The sequence below is a fragment of the Terrapene carolina genome, unplaced genomic scaffold, assembly GCF_002925995.2.
Source record: "Terrapene carolina triunguis isolate 2854851 unplaced genomic scaffold, T_m_triunguis-2.0 Scaffold136, whole genome shotgun sequence".
Taxonomy (NCBI): domain Eukaryota; kingdom Metazoa; phylum Chordata; order Testudines; family Emydidae; genus Terrapene; species Terrapene triunguis.
In genome coordinates, this window is record NW_020664487.1 from 4,471,182 (window position 1) to 4,484,187 (window position 13,006).

Sequence of the window (13,006 nt, forward strand, 5' to 3'; positions counted from 1 at the left end):
GAAAGAAAGGTTAAGTCTATTTAAACTTTTGGCCTCTGTCTTCTGGGTAACTTCAGTCCGCTATCCTATTGATTACGGTGGTTTACACCAAGTTGATGTGCAGATAGTTTTGTCTCTTCCGTTCAGCAGTCTCACAATTAGCCTATGGTTGACAGGGAGGGTCAGTTAACAAGGTAATTGGAAGAAAAGTAATTTCTTCTGAACAGCATCAGCTGATACTATAGACAAGCTCCCAGTATGCAGTGTTGATTAAACCAGCTGTTCTGTCAGCTTACTTAGAAAACTTCCTATTCTCTTAATTGGGGGGACTAGTGTAGGAAGGATTACCTGTCAAACATGTCCAGGAGCAGTGCTCAAACTCTGTTTTTTGGAAGTGCCTTAAACTTTATTTTATTTCTGTTTCATACTGAGGGCGTGTCTACACTACCTGCCAGAACAGTGGGCAGCAATCGATCCAGCGGGGGTCGATTTATCAACCACTGACCGCTCTCCCGTTGACTCCGGTACTCCATCAGAAGAAGGAGCACAGGCGGAGTCGACGGGAGAGCATCAGCTGTCCACTTACTGCAATGAAGACACTGCTGTAAGTAGATCTAAGTATGTTGACTTCAGCTACACTATTCATGTAGTTGAAGTTGCGTATCTTAGATCAACCCCATGCGGTAGTGTAGACAAGCCCTTAGTGTGGGAATTTTGTGGACCAGATACTATGAATCTTTAGTTTCCTTCTATCCCCTTTGCAACTTTGAACTCCATAAAGCACACTGTATCTGGCTCTACAATTTTTCCAGTTTGGCCCACTACCCTGCCCTCCTTATGCAGCCCTTTGGAAGGTAGTGCTATAGCCAGGCCCTCTGTGTCCTTTTTGCTGGGTTGTAACAGATGCCTTAACTGGTATTGACCTTGTCCTTACAGGCAGTCCAGCCATGACTCATAGAAACCTGACTTCCACCAGTCTGAATGACATCTCTGACAAACCTGACAAAGAGCAGGTAAGCTTCAAATTCTGACTTCATTTGAAGTTGTACAGGGGGAGGAGGGTGGGTGAGTTTGGACCATAAAACTGGAGTGCAAGAGATGGGCAAGAAACAGGTAAGTAGATGGTCAGGTGTTCTGCATAGCCGGCTTACAAAACGCCCCAATTGTAAGTATCAGCCATTTATAAAGCAGCAGCTCTGGTATTATCAGGGATGAAGGAACCACTGCTTGCGGTAGTTTGTGGTGTGACTAAGAGATTTGGCAGCCATATTGCTGATTTACTGTTTAAACAAAGTATGTTGTCCTTTTCCTTGAGAAGTGAATGGATAACATCTAGCTTCTGATTATCTCCAGCTTTCCTCTACATGTTGAAAGAGAGATGCACGCTTTCAGCCTAGGTTCCGCAACACACTTTATAGTAGATGGTATGACTTAGAGCTGCTTGTACCACAGGGTGTGCACTCCCATCTGGTGGGTGATGGATTCCTTATCAGTGATCGCGTCAAAAACGCACATTTGACCAAAACAGGCTTAAAAGAAACCCAAGATGATATAAAATAAAAGTTTGATTGGGTAGACCTATGATGTCAATGAACATAAAGCCTTTGTTACCAGCCTCCAATAATTTGCCTGTTTGAGGTTCTCTGAATGGGACAGTGTTTGTGGTGCCTTTGCACGTGCTAAGGGAATCATACTTATTTCCTTGGTGTGTTGTCTCATCTTTTCAGAGAGTTTAGGGTTTTAAAGAGTAAGTTCATTTGAACACTTTGAAAGCTAGCATCTGAATAAATGCTCTGTGCAAATTTTAATCATCCTTTTGTTACAGATTCAAAACCAAGTTATTCTCAAGGTGTGACTGTTTCTTTGGTGGCATCTTTTTTTTTTTTCTTCTTCTTCTTCTACACTGTTTATTCCCTTGGTTATTTCTTGAGGCAAAGGAGATTTACATAGTTAATGTATTTCCCTGAGAATGTTATGATCAGCCAGGTGAGAATGACTCAAGTCCTTCACAGTGATCGTTGCTGGCAATGTTGCTGCTGCTTATTTGAATAGAGCTGAGTTTTTGTGTTAAAGGGGCACATGAACACAGTCACTATAAGAAAAAGAGTTCAAAATAACTTCAGGTTCTACAACTGCCTTTCAGTGCCCCCAGCCAAATTTTGTGGTTTATGCTATCGCATATTTCTCTGGTGTAAAACAAAAAAATTCTCTCTCTGTTTGCTGGATGGAAGATCCACACAAAAGGGGGGAAATGACTGACTGGGGAAACACCGAAATGGACTATATACAAAAACTGCAGTCAAATGCATGGAGTAGAAAGAATAGAGAGAGACACATTTTCCCCTCTAATCTTAGTTTTAATAATCTGTTACTAACTTTCTTGGAAGTAATTTTTAATTTTTTTTAATTTATTTTTATTTTTTTGGGCAAAATATCCAGTTTTGTCAAAGCCAAATTATTTTGTGGAAATAGTTTGGTTTTGCGAGAGAGCAAGACACCCTCTCTGTAGATGGGTTGGGGGTCTGCCTTGGAATCTTTTAGACCCAGGTTCAAGTCCTCGTTTTGCCTGAATCAGAGGAATTGGGGATGAAGAGCTCTGCTGTAATTCAGGCAGAGCAAAAATGTAAACCTGAGTCTCCCACATCCCCCACCAGCACCCTAACCACCAGGCTATGGAACGAAAACACAACAGTGTGTTTTCAGAAAGATGCTTTCGTTCCAACGTGGAACAAAACCAATTGCAAAACCTCAGAAGTTACCACAGGATGGAATTGCCATCCTCTGTGCTCTGGTTGGTAGTGCCTTTCAAAGTAAGTGTGTGTGTGTGTGTATTTACACATACACTCTCTCTGATTGTAAGGAAGCCTTGATGTATATTTTTATTGATAGAAAGGAACATGAGGCAAAATCCTGTATTTAACAGGAAAGGCAGCAATGTAATATAGTATAAAATGTTTCCTAATCTGGACCCCATATCCTCAGTAGCAAGCTAGACCTAAACACTGCAACAATTTCCTCAGTTTTCTGCAGCAGAAGCGTCACTGAATTTTGCATCACTGAGATTTTGGTGGAAGCATCAAGCAAATCCAGAAAATAGGTTTTTTTTTAATTGCATTTAATATAAAAATGAATAACACAATCACATCTATTAATACTGTGTTTATTCCCAAAGTGAGGTTTGAAATGTGCAGTAGAATTCCATATGGACAATGACTGTCTGTTTATAGTGAAACACTGCTGGGTTTCAACTAACTTGGTCTAAAATGTTTGTTAGTTATTTAGCAGACATCCTGCTAATGAGCTTTTCACAAAAAAACTCTTGCCACATAAGTTGGTCAAAGTTAGCCCAAGAAATCACTTTGGACCCGGTCTTTAGTTACTGATTGGCTCATATGCCTACTTTGATAAAATTGGTGAAATTGCGATGATGCGTTGTAACTTTCTTGAGCTAAGCACTTACCAAGCAACCCAGGAAGCTAGGAAATAAGTCATGATTTAATGACAACAGGGCATGTAAAAAGAACTGATTTTCTTGCCTTGACAGCTGAGTAGCTGGCTTTCATTATTTTGGTTCACAAGGCTGTATATTGGAACGTGATTCTACTTAAAAAAGAGGCTCCCCCATTTTTATTGATTTGTTTGTGTGCATTGGAGACCATCCTATTTTTAAACGGTGGTGTACTGAAGTTTGTTTATGGTGTGTGTGTTAGCTCAAGACAGGAAATAACTTGCAAATAAAAAGGGGAAAATTGTGTTTACATGTTTTAAGTGACAAAAAAGTTTTGGACTAGTTTGTGTTCTCTTCTCCTGCCTATTTATCTTTTTCTGCAAAGTACAATGATAGAGTTAATAGCATAATAAGATTATAACCAGAACTTGGGTTAATCTGTGTTCCAGTAGGCTCTTAGTAAGCAGAAAAACACCTGGGGAGCATTCGAGGATCTGGGAAAACGTATACTGTTTGCTTTCTGTTCACAGTGAAGCTGTTTGTTCCTCTGAAGGGGTTTTTTTTTTTTCTTTTTTTCTAAAGGGAATTTAGTGTTGGTGTAAAGTGTTTGAGTGATTGCACTGTATCCCCAAACAGTTGCTACACACGCTAATGTCTGTCAGTAACAGCTAGGCTTCATGTGAAAGGCTCCTTATCCAACTACCAATCTCTGGAACCATCAGGTCTCATCTTTTTCCATACTGGGGCCCTGCAGCAGTTCCCTTCCATATCTGGGATGCCCTCCCATTTTAGTAATATAGAAGAATGGGGGTCATGGCCCTCCGACACCGATTTCTGACCCTGATCCCAGGGGTTTGCACCCCTCAGGTTGAGAACCTCTGCCTTAAACCATACAATCTCCCTATTTCTCTGAAGTTCTCATTTGGAGAGTGGCTTCTTCCAGGCACCCAAAAATGGAGAGGACCCCTCACATATTGATGTACACACCACACTTCCTGTGGGTCTTCCTAGTCCAGTCTGACTTTCCAAGTTGGAGGAAAGTGGAAACTCCTCTCAAACGTTGGAAAAGCACAGAGGCCTGGATAGTGGGGAGGTGAATTCCACCACACACGCCTGGAGTTCCAAAAGGAGGATTGTAACTGTCACAAATACTTTACTTCTGCATTTTGTTTTTCTGACCGACTGAGGGGTTATAATACACTTCACAGTAGGAATGAACAGACTAAACCTAGGAAGTGTCAAAAGAGGACACTACAGCGGGGACAAATGCAATCTACAGCATGTGAAATATGCTGGTGCTTTTATTTACGTGCTGCTTTTCTCTCCTTGGAGTCATCCCGCTTCTGGCTGCAGTGGTGAAGAACGGTTGTCTGGGCCTGGCAGCTTTCAGGTGACCTAGGTGTTCTCACAGACTTGGGAGAAAGAGCTGCTGAGGGGCTGTTTGCTGCAATCTGATGAAGAGCACTAAGAAGCCAGGACCTCATTACAAAGACAGAGGAGCTGTAAGAGGCAGTTAGTATTTTATGTAATGGCCGCATTTGTGGTATGGTGAGCTCCTACTGTCCAGAATATCCAAACAAAGCCAGAGTTACTGTATTTGCCAGAATAGCAAGCGAAATAGCAGCTAGGGCAGGGCTCTCTAGGGCAGCATATTAGTGGGAGCCACTGCCCAAAGAGAGTGAGTTGAAGGCAATTGGACTGTCCCGTCCCATCCCACAGGGCTGGTAAAGGGGAAAGGGAAGGAAGAGGAGAAGGTTGCTCCCCGTTTTCATTGACTGAAACAAGTGCAACTCTGATGCAGACTTCCCTCTGATTCACTGTGCTTAACTTGACACACTCTGAGTAGTTCCATTCAGCTCAGTGGGCCTGCTCAAGAGTGCCTAAAGTTAAATGTGCATATGCCTTTGCAGGACTGGGGACAAAGATAGGGAAAGAACCTATCAGCAGGGACCTGGGACACACACACACATCTGTGCAGACACAGGCTCCAGTAATGTCAGACGGAGGATATGTCCACACTACAGCAGCACAGCTGCAGCTATGCCTCTGTAGTGTAGATGCTTCTTACATTGATGAAAGGGTTTTTCCATCACTGTAGTAACTGTAGCTCCTTGTGGTAGCCAGGTCGACCATTGACTTAGCGGAGTCTACAGCGGGAGTTAGGTTGACCTGACTACGTCGCACAGGGTGTGAAATTTTTCACAGCCCTGAGTGATGTCACTAGGTTGAGCTAAGTTTTAAGTGTAGACCGGGCCTTGTTCTTTTGCTAAAATGGTATATAACTGAGATTTTCCCATAGCGTGCTAGAAGGCTGGTTACCCAGACAGGAGGGTCGGTAACGTTCCATGCTGCTTATCTTGGATTTACTTTGTGTTTTCTTCTGATTGTTTTCATCATTGCCTTCCTTAATCTACATTTCAGAATTTAGTCTAGCTGCTGATGGCGTAAACTTTAGACTGTTTCCAGAGAGAGAGAAAATGAACTTCTGACCTCCAGTGGAAGGCTAAAGTGGAACGTGTGGGGGAGTGGCAAGCGGTCTCAGGGGAAGGGCAGAAGGTTCTCAGCTTGGAGAACTCATTCAGAAATGTGGAGTGCATGCTGCCCCTTCCCCAACTGCCAGGGTAGTTGATAGTCAGTTAGTGGGCCTGGGGAAAAGCTTGTTGTCTGAGAGGAATGAAAGGAGTTGGATACTGCAGATTACAGTTTCACGGTGGGATTTTCAGAAGGGTTCAGCGTTAGCTTCATTGCTTCCATAGAAGTCAATAGTGGCCAATGCAGAACTAGAGCAGTGCAGAACCCTTTAGAAAATCATCCCAGCCATAAAACTCTCTGCTTTCAAATGATCGTAACTTGATGAAACTTTCACCTTTCAGGCTGAAGTTTTCCCATGCTCAGTGTGAGCTTAAAGATGACTTTTTTTTGGACATTTTTAAACTCTGACCACAAGTGACTTGAGAGTGAAAGGAGCTTGGAAAAAAATTTTAAGAGTGAGAGAGAGAGAGAGAGCATGCGTGTGCACTCTTAATCTGAAACGGCTGAGGTTTGCAATTTGAAATGGAAATAGTTCTTGCTAAGGGGCAGTATGTGGCCTTTGTTCTCAATGAGATTGGTTTTGATTTAACTGAGTTAAGAGAACTTGAAAATTACGTATATACTGAGCCTGAACAGTACAATTTTTTTGCTAGGCTGGTTAAGTGTCCTCCTTCATGCTGTGTGTGTTATTACCTAGGGCCCCGATTCTGCAGAGCACTTCATTACATGCTTAACTTTAAGCATGAGTTATCCTATCCCTGTTCCGCAAAGCACTTAAGTAGATGATTAAGTCCTATTGACTTCAATGTATTGAAGAAAGTGTAGAGAAAAGTTTGTGCTAATATATTGTGTTTGAGAAATTGTTTATGATTATGTAATTAAAAACTGCTGTGATGCCCAGGGGGACAGAGTTAAAATAAACATGTTTAGCCTTAATTTGGTGTTACTAATTTTTGAGTGCTCAATTACACAATGGTTTCTTGACATACATTTGTTTTTCCAGGTAATTTGACTCTTAGGGTGGGATTTTCTAAAATGCTTAGCACTGGCCCAACTCTGTTCCCACGGAAGGCAATGGTAAAATTCCCTTTAACTTTAGTGGGGATGAAGTTTTACCAGCGATAAGTACGACTATCGATCCCATCCCATTGCTGTATTTTTGTCATGTCATAGTGTAATTTAGTAATCTAACAGCCTAGCTACATAACTGTGTAATGAAGTGTGCTTGGTTTGTTTGATGTTACTTTTGATTCCATCTTCTGATACCAGTATCCGTGGTGTAAATCATCACAGGCATGAATAAGGCATACATGCCTGCCTCTAAAGATGTAAAGAGAAGACCCTGTTCAGGAATGACACTTATTGAAGTCAATAGAACTTAAGCACATGCTTAAAGTTAAGGACATGTTTACCTGCTTTTTTTAAATTGAGGCTAAAATGTGTAAACCTCACAAGTATTAGATAGTTGCAATATACCTAACTGTGTTATGTTTATGGTTGGTTGGGATCTAAATGGTTAATTTCCCCTTAGATAATTATAGACTAACTTTGCACTTTATGCTGTGATCTTATCTTTGGAAAACAAATTGCCTGCATTTATCACCACTGACTTTAAAAAAAATATATATATCTTGTCACTAGTTTAGTGTAAATCTGCCCCCCTCTCTCCCAATACAAAATATGCTTTATTGACTGCAGGTTATTGACTCCATGTGATAAGCAGTCAGATTAGACCTGTATCAAAGAACAGGTTGCTCCATAAATAGTGGTGGGGTTAGGAAATTTCCTTTGCATAATACTTTATCCAAGGTCTCTTTCTTGTACTTGGAATAAGATGACATGGCATTGTCATGAGAAGCAGATATAGCCGATAATAAAATGATGTGGAAAGCCTGAAGCGATAAAGCCCTGTGCTGGGTTTCTAAGATAGAGAAAAGAGGAATGTCTAGTTTAAGTTTAAAAGCATACGTTTCACTCATTTTCCTGCACGTAACTCATAGAAAATGGATTATTTTGGAGTCGTAGTAACAACAAGAATAAGTAAGGTCTGTTGCCAAAATGGTGAGTTCGCAGAAAAGCTGAACTGTGGATCTTAACTGCACACAAAGAACAACTTGAATTTAGATCTTACGTTTCCCCCACAGACGCACACGACATCATATATATAGTTTGTGTACGTATCTCAAACCTGTATATTTGCAGATGATGCTGAGGCTGTGATTATGGTTTTAGGCCGCACTGTGTAGCGGCTTATCTGCTGAAGGAAGTCCCTTGTGACAATGCAGAGTCTGTCCCTGTCAGGGGAAAGGTGTTTTATGTTGTCATCCGGCCATGGGTAAAAGGTGTCCCATCATTTGGCATTTCTTGCTTTTTACAAGGGGAGTGTCAAACTCCCCATGATCATAACCAGGCTAAAATTGTGAAACAGTCTAATTTGCTGCACGCAGGCCCTCACATGGTTGTATTTGCAGTATAGAAAGGGCCGTATTGCCTCCCTCTCCCATTTTTCTTTTCTTCCTATTATAGCTGAGCCACAGGAGTGGGAATGTCTGTAACCTGCTAGAAGGAAATAACTACTCCACATCTCCCCGTCAGGTGCAGGGTGCTGTTCGCTTGCATAGCTTTTTAAGGCCAGAACACACCATTGTGATAATCTTGTCCGACGACCTGCGTAACAGAGGCCATAGAATGTCATCCATTGTTTTCTACATCCAGCCCGTAACTTCTGGCTGAACCAGAGCATATTTCTTTTAGAAAGACATCCCAGTCTTGATTTAGTCTTCAGCTAGCACTTATTAGGGCACTGGAAGCCTCAGTGCATTGCCAGTGGGCTAGAGGGTCTTTCGCCTCTAGGTCACCTGCTCAAAGCCAGCCCAGCTCAGTAGGGAATGAAAGTTGTTTCCATCTGTTGGATGTTTGGTGACCCCTATGTGAGATGAGTTTGGTGGGGCTCAGTTCCAGCTCCTGTATCTCAAAATCTGCTGGCGCCCTCAGCAGAAAGATGTATGAGCATGCCAGCGGATGTATCTCTTGAGCTCTAAAGGAAGTCCTTTCTCCTCCTTCCCCAGATCTGGGTTGGGGCAGGCTGGCAAGGTAGTGTGGGTGGGAAGTTTGCTTTGCTACTGCCTTGTAGATAAACAAAAGGCTTCTTTTGCCCGGGCTGCTAATCCAACTCCTTTCACCAACAGTAAATACACACACACCTGTTCTTTAAATTAAACTCTATGGTGAGCTGCAGGTGGCTTGTAAGCATGAAAATTAGTTCATTAAATAATCAACATTCCTCCTCTTCCCCCTCCCCCCCCCGGCAGTGACAAACTGACTTATTGTACCTTGTTAAATTTAGATTGCACAAGTAACTGCAAACTGATTCTGCATTATGAACTTCTTTCAGAAGCGATCATGGTCCTGAGTCAGTCACACCTCTCCACTAGAACCTATTGCTGCCGATTATTAACCTGAACTTAAATGAATCACACAAAATGCTATTTTTAAGCACGATTTATCGGTTTTACTTTTTTCCCTGGCAAATCTATAAAAGATAATTAAAGAGGAGGCGTGTTCCATTTTTAGCATGTGCTGGTGTTGACAGAACACCCATTGCTTCCCTCCTGATGTCGGAGCTAACACAAATCATTTGCCTTCATTTATCTTATTTCAGAAGACACCAGCTGTGGGCAACATAGCAATCATTTACAGTTAGCCCAACAAGCAAAGGCCCTGGTGCTTTTGGACACATTTTGTTTTTCTTTTCTGTTTTCCAATTTATAAATAAAAGTCCGAAGTGATGTTCTGTGTGCCCCAAGAGCAGAGCTTAGTGGTGGGGGATTCTTCAGACTATATGGGAAGGGAGAGAGACTATTTCTCATCTTTAACACCCTATCACAATTACACCAGTGTAAGGGACATAATTAACATTTTGAGTGCTGTCAAAAAATACAAGCCTCGCAAATTAACTTGGATAGCTCCTTGCAGGGTTTGTTCTAGAAAATGCAGGTGAATCCTTTTGGAAAGGAAAACCATTACTGAGATTATTATTGCTGCATCGGGTTGTTTTTGCTTCCTTCCCGTGCTCCGCCAGTTTGGGATGTGCTCACGATGAAGAATCTGACAAGCCTTGGAGTGTACAGTTACCATTAACTGCTTACATAGGAGAGAACCCTTGGGTACCCTGGAATCCTTTCCCTCAGAGTGAACTGACAGTAACCTAGTCAAGTAGAAGGACGACATGGAAATACTTTAATGTTCATGGTGTAGTTAAGGGGGCACGCCTGCTAAAAATATATGTAAGGATAATTTTTAAAATATATTACATATAATGCATGGATTGCTAAACCTGATTTAACTTGAAAAAACTTCTCAGCATTTAGCCAACCATAGAAGAAAAAAACTTCTTAGTCCACCCAGTGCATCTCCCTGCCAATGTATGATTGTTCTTCACAGCAAATATTCTAATGCTTTGTCCAGCCTAGTTTGCAATGTCCCGAGGGATGAAGCTTCCACCGCTTCAGATGAGAGGGTACTCCGCATCCTAAGAGATTTCAGTGAATGTTAGGAAAAACCTTCCAACTACCCACATTTTACCCCATTTTTGCTACTTTTATCCCCCACACATCACCCTAAATAATTCCTCTTCCTCCTTGATGTTCAAACCCTTTAAATTGTCCTATGCTTTCTTATGGTATAGTCCTGCTTTCATTGAAAGCAATAGACGTTTTCCCATTTACTTAAATGGGAGAAGGATTGGGCTGCTAGTCATCTCTGAATCAAGTTATACATACTGTATATTTAGCGCTTTTAAACTTTCCTTATACGTTTACCTCCCCACCCCCAGCCATTTGATCATTTTTATTGCTCTTCTCTGAATGATGCCAGCTTGTCAATATCCTTCTGGTAACGAGGTGCCCAGAAATAAGTACAATATTCCAGTGCTGTTGCATTCTTGCTGTCCAGGTTTATCCTTCCCATTGAGTGTATACAAGTTTCAGACAATATGTCTTCAGAGATGTTCGCTCGTGTTCTTGTATGTTTGGATTTCTACAGTAATACAAATGGATGCCTATGCCAGGTTAAAAGCACCTCTGCCACACATTGTCTCATCCTGTTGTTTTCTGCCTATGGTTTTAATTGCTGTAGATAATGTGTGTCATCTTTCTGTCATCACTGGTGTTTATTACTCTTCCCAGTGTGATGTCTCTGAATTTCACTAAGAGTCTCTTCACCTCTAGCTCTGATTTTCAGTGAAAAGAGACTAGTCATTTTTGTAGTTACTCTACTTTCTGTTCTGTTTTGTTGTAGGCTCTCATGCACTGGCATGCTGTTGCAATATTTGAGTTGCCAACAAGCAGGAGAAGGTTTACAAATGAGCTACCATATGATTAATTCAAGGAAATATTATAGGACTTACGTGAAAGCTTAATTTTACAAGATCCAAATCTAGGCTCAGTTTCCATCTGACAATGTCCCTTAAAATCTAACTTTGGGAATCCTTAACTGGAAGGGGCAAAGTGCAATATACCTATAATGAATTGTCTCCCAACCCCCCTGTTAGGAAACTGAGGCACAGAGGTTGAGGCTTGCCTAAGATCATATAAGTGGTTAGGGTATTATAGAGCTCAGATCCCTTAAATCTCTGTCTCAGGCCTTGGTCATAAACAGATCCTTCCTCCCCTTTGCGCAGCTGACTCCCACAGAATTTGAGCGGCACAAGCTGGTTATGCTGTTTGATTCACCACATACTACCTTACCCACATTGTTAGCGACATGATACGGAGTCGGCTCATACGTCAACTGCCGATTTTTAATAGTTTTGTATATCCTGGGGATTTTTTTTTCAGTGGCTGTTTGGCTCACAGGACAGATCTTTGTCTGCAAACAGAAGTTGAACTCAATGTCTTGTATGTTTCATGTGAATTAGAATCTATCCTTTGTCAGTCTCTTGAATCTCATAATGCTACCTCTGTTTGAAGACCTAGTGAATACTCCATAGGAACCTGGGAATCTGATGCTCTTTACCACATAATAGTGCTGGCATTCCCAGTACTGTGCAAAATCTGTTGGTCCTTCATGCTTTGTTAAAATGACCTTGGCAACCCCTAAAGGCTTTTTCTGGTGGTTTATATTTGAAATAGAAGAAAAGATGGGAAAATATCTTATTGGACGTCTGTTGGGTGTGTTAGCGTCTTTCATTGTTGAATATGTGCACTAGTGTATACATAATGGAATATGTATTGATATATAGATAATAGAGTGAACTGGTATATTCTCCAGCTGGAAAGACTTGTGTTCAGGATGTGAAAAGGCTTTGAATGAGTGTGGTCAGCTGGAGTGCTTAGTCAGAGATGCACAAAACCCTTCTTATTTGTTGTGATGTGTGCAGTGCTTACCCAAATCAGTGTTTCCATATCAACAGAAACCTCAGCCAAAGCTAATTCTAAAGTTAAAAAGAAATTGGCCTGGATCAGAGAAACACTCATTCTCTTCCCGGGAGGGATGGGCTGAGGACTTCCTGCTGTTTGGAACTCAGTTCATTGATTTTTTTTGTGAGGGTGCTTGGCTGATTTTTACTGTTTAAACGGAATGGACTAATCTGCCTAATCACCAGCAGGGATTCCTAATTTCTATATCTGTCAGCATGGATGACCTAGTTTTACTCCATGGGTCTCAAATGAAAATGACTTTCTCTTCCTGTACATTTAGCTAACGCCCTTTTAAAAAAAGGGAAACAGACATTTCCAGGAAGGCTAGTTAATGCCGAGACTTCATTTATTTTGTTTATACGCATAGATACACAGATTGCCCAACAGACTAGTTTTTGCTTGCTCAGGTTTTCCTACTACTCAGCAGCAAAAAAATAAAAAAAAACCACCAAAATTTCTGTGTAACGGGTTTGAGTATGGTCAGACAAAACACATAGCACTAAAAGAATTCCAGAATGATTTTTTTTCAAATTCAAGTGAGAACTTTTTTTTAACAAATACACTTGTGTTACAAAGTATTGGTTGCTTGTGCTAGTGCCCAAGAATCTGAAAGTGAAATTGACTAGAA

At 41.3% G+C, this 13,006-nt stretch overlaps 1 protein-coding gene across 2 annotated transcripts in view; it reads left to right on the top strand.

The window, feature by feature from the left end:
* The window catches only part of SLC4A4 (solute carrier family 4 member 4), a 246,793-nt gene that overhangs the window by 140,377 nt on the left and 93,410 nt on the right, over nucleotides 1-13,006 (top strand). For both annotated transcript variants that reach the window (XM_026653263.1, XM_026653265.1), the window contains one exon: nucleotides 916-992. In XM_026653263.1, the coding sequence (XP_026509048.1) occupies nucleotides 916-992 (77 nt within the window). The remainder of the gene's footprint in view (nucleotides 1-915; nucleotides 993-13,006) is intronic.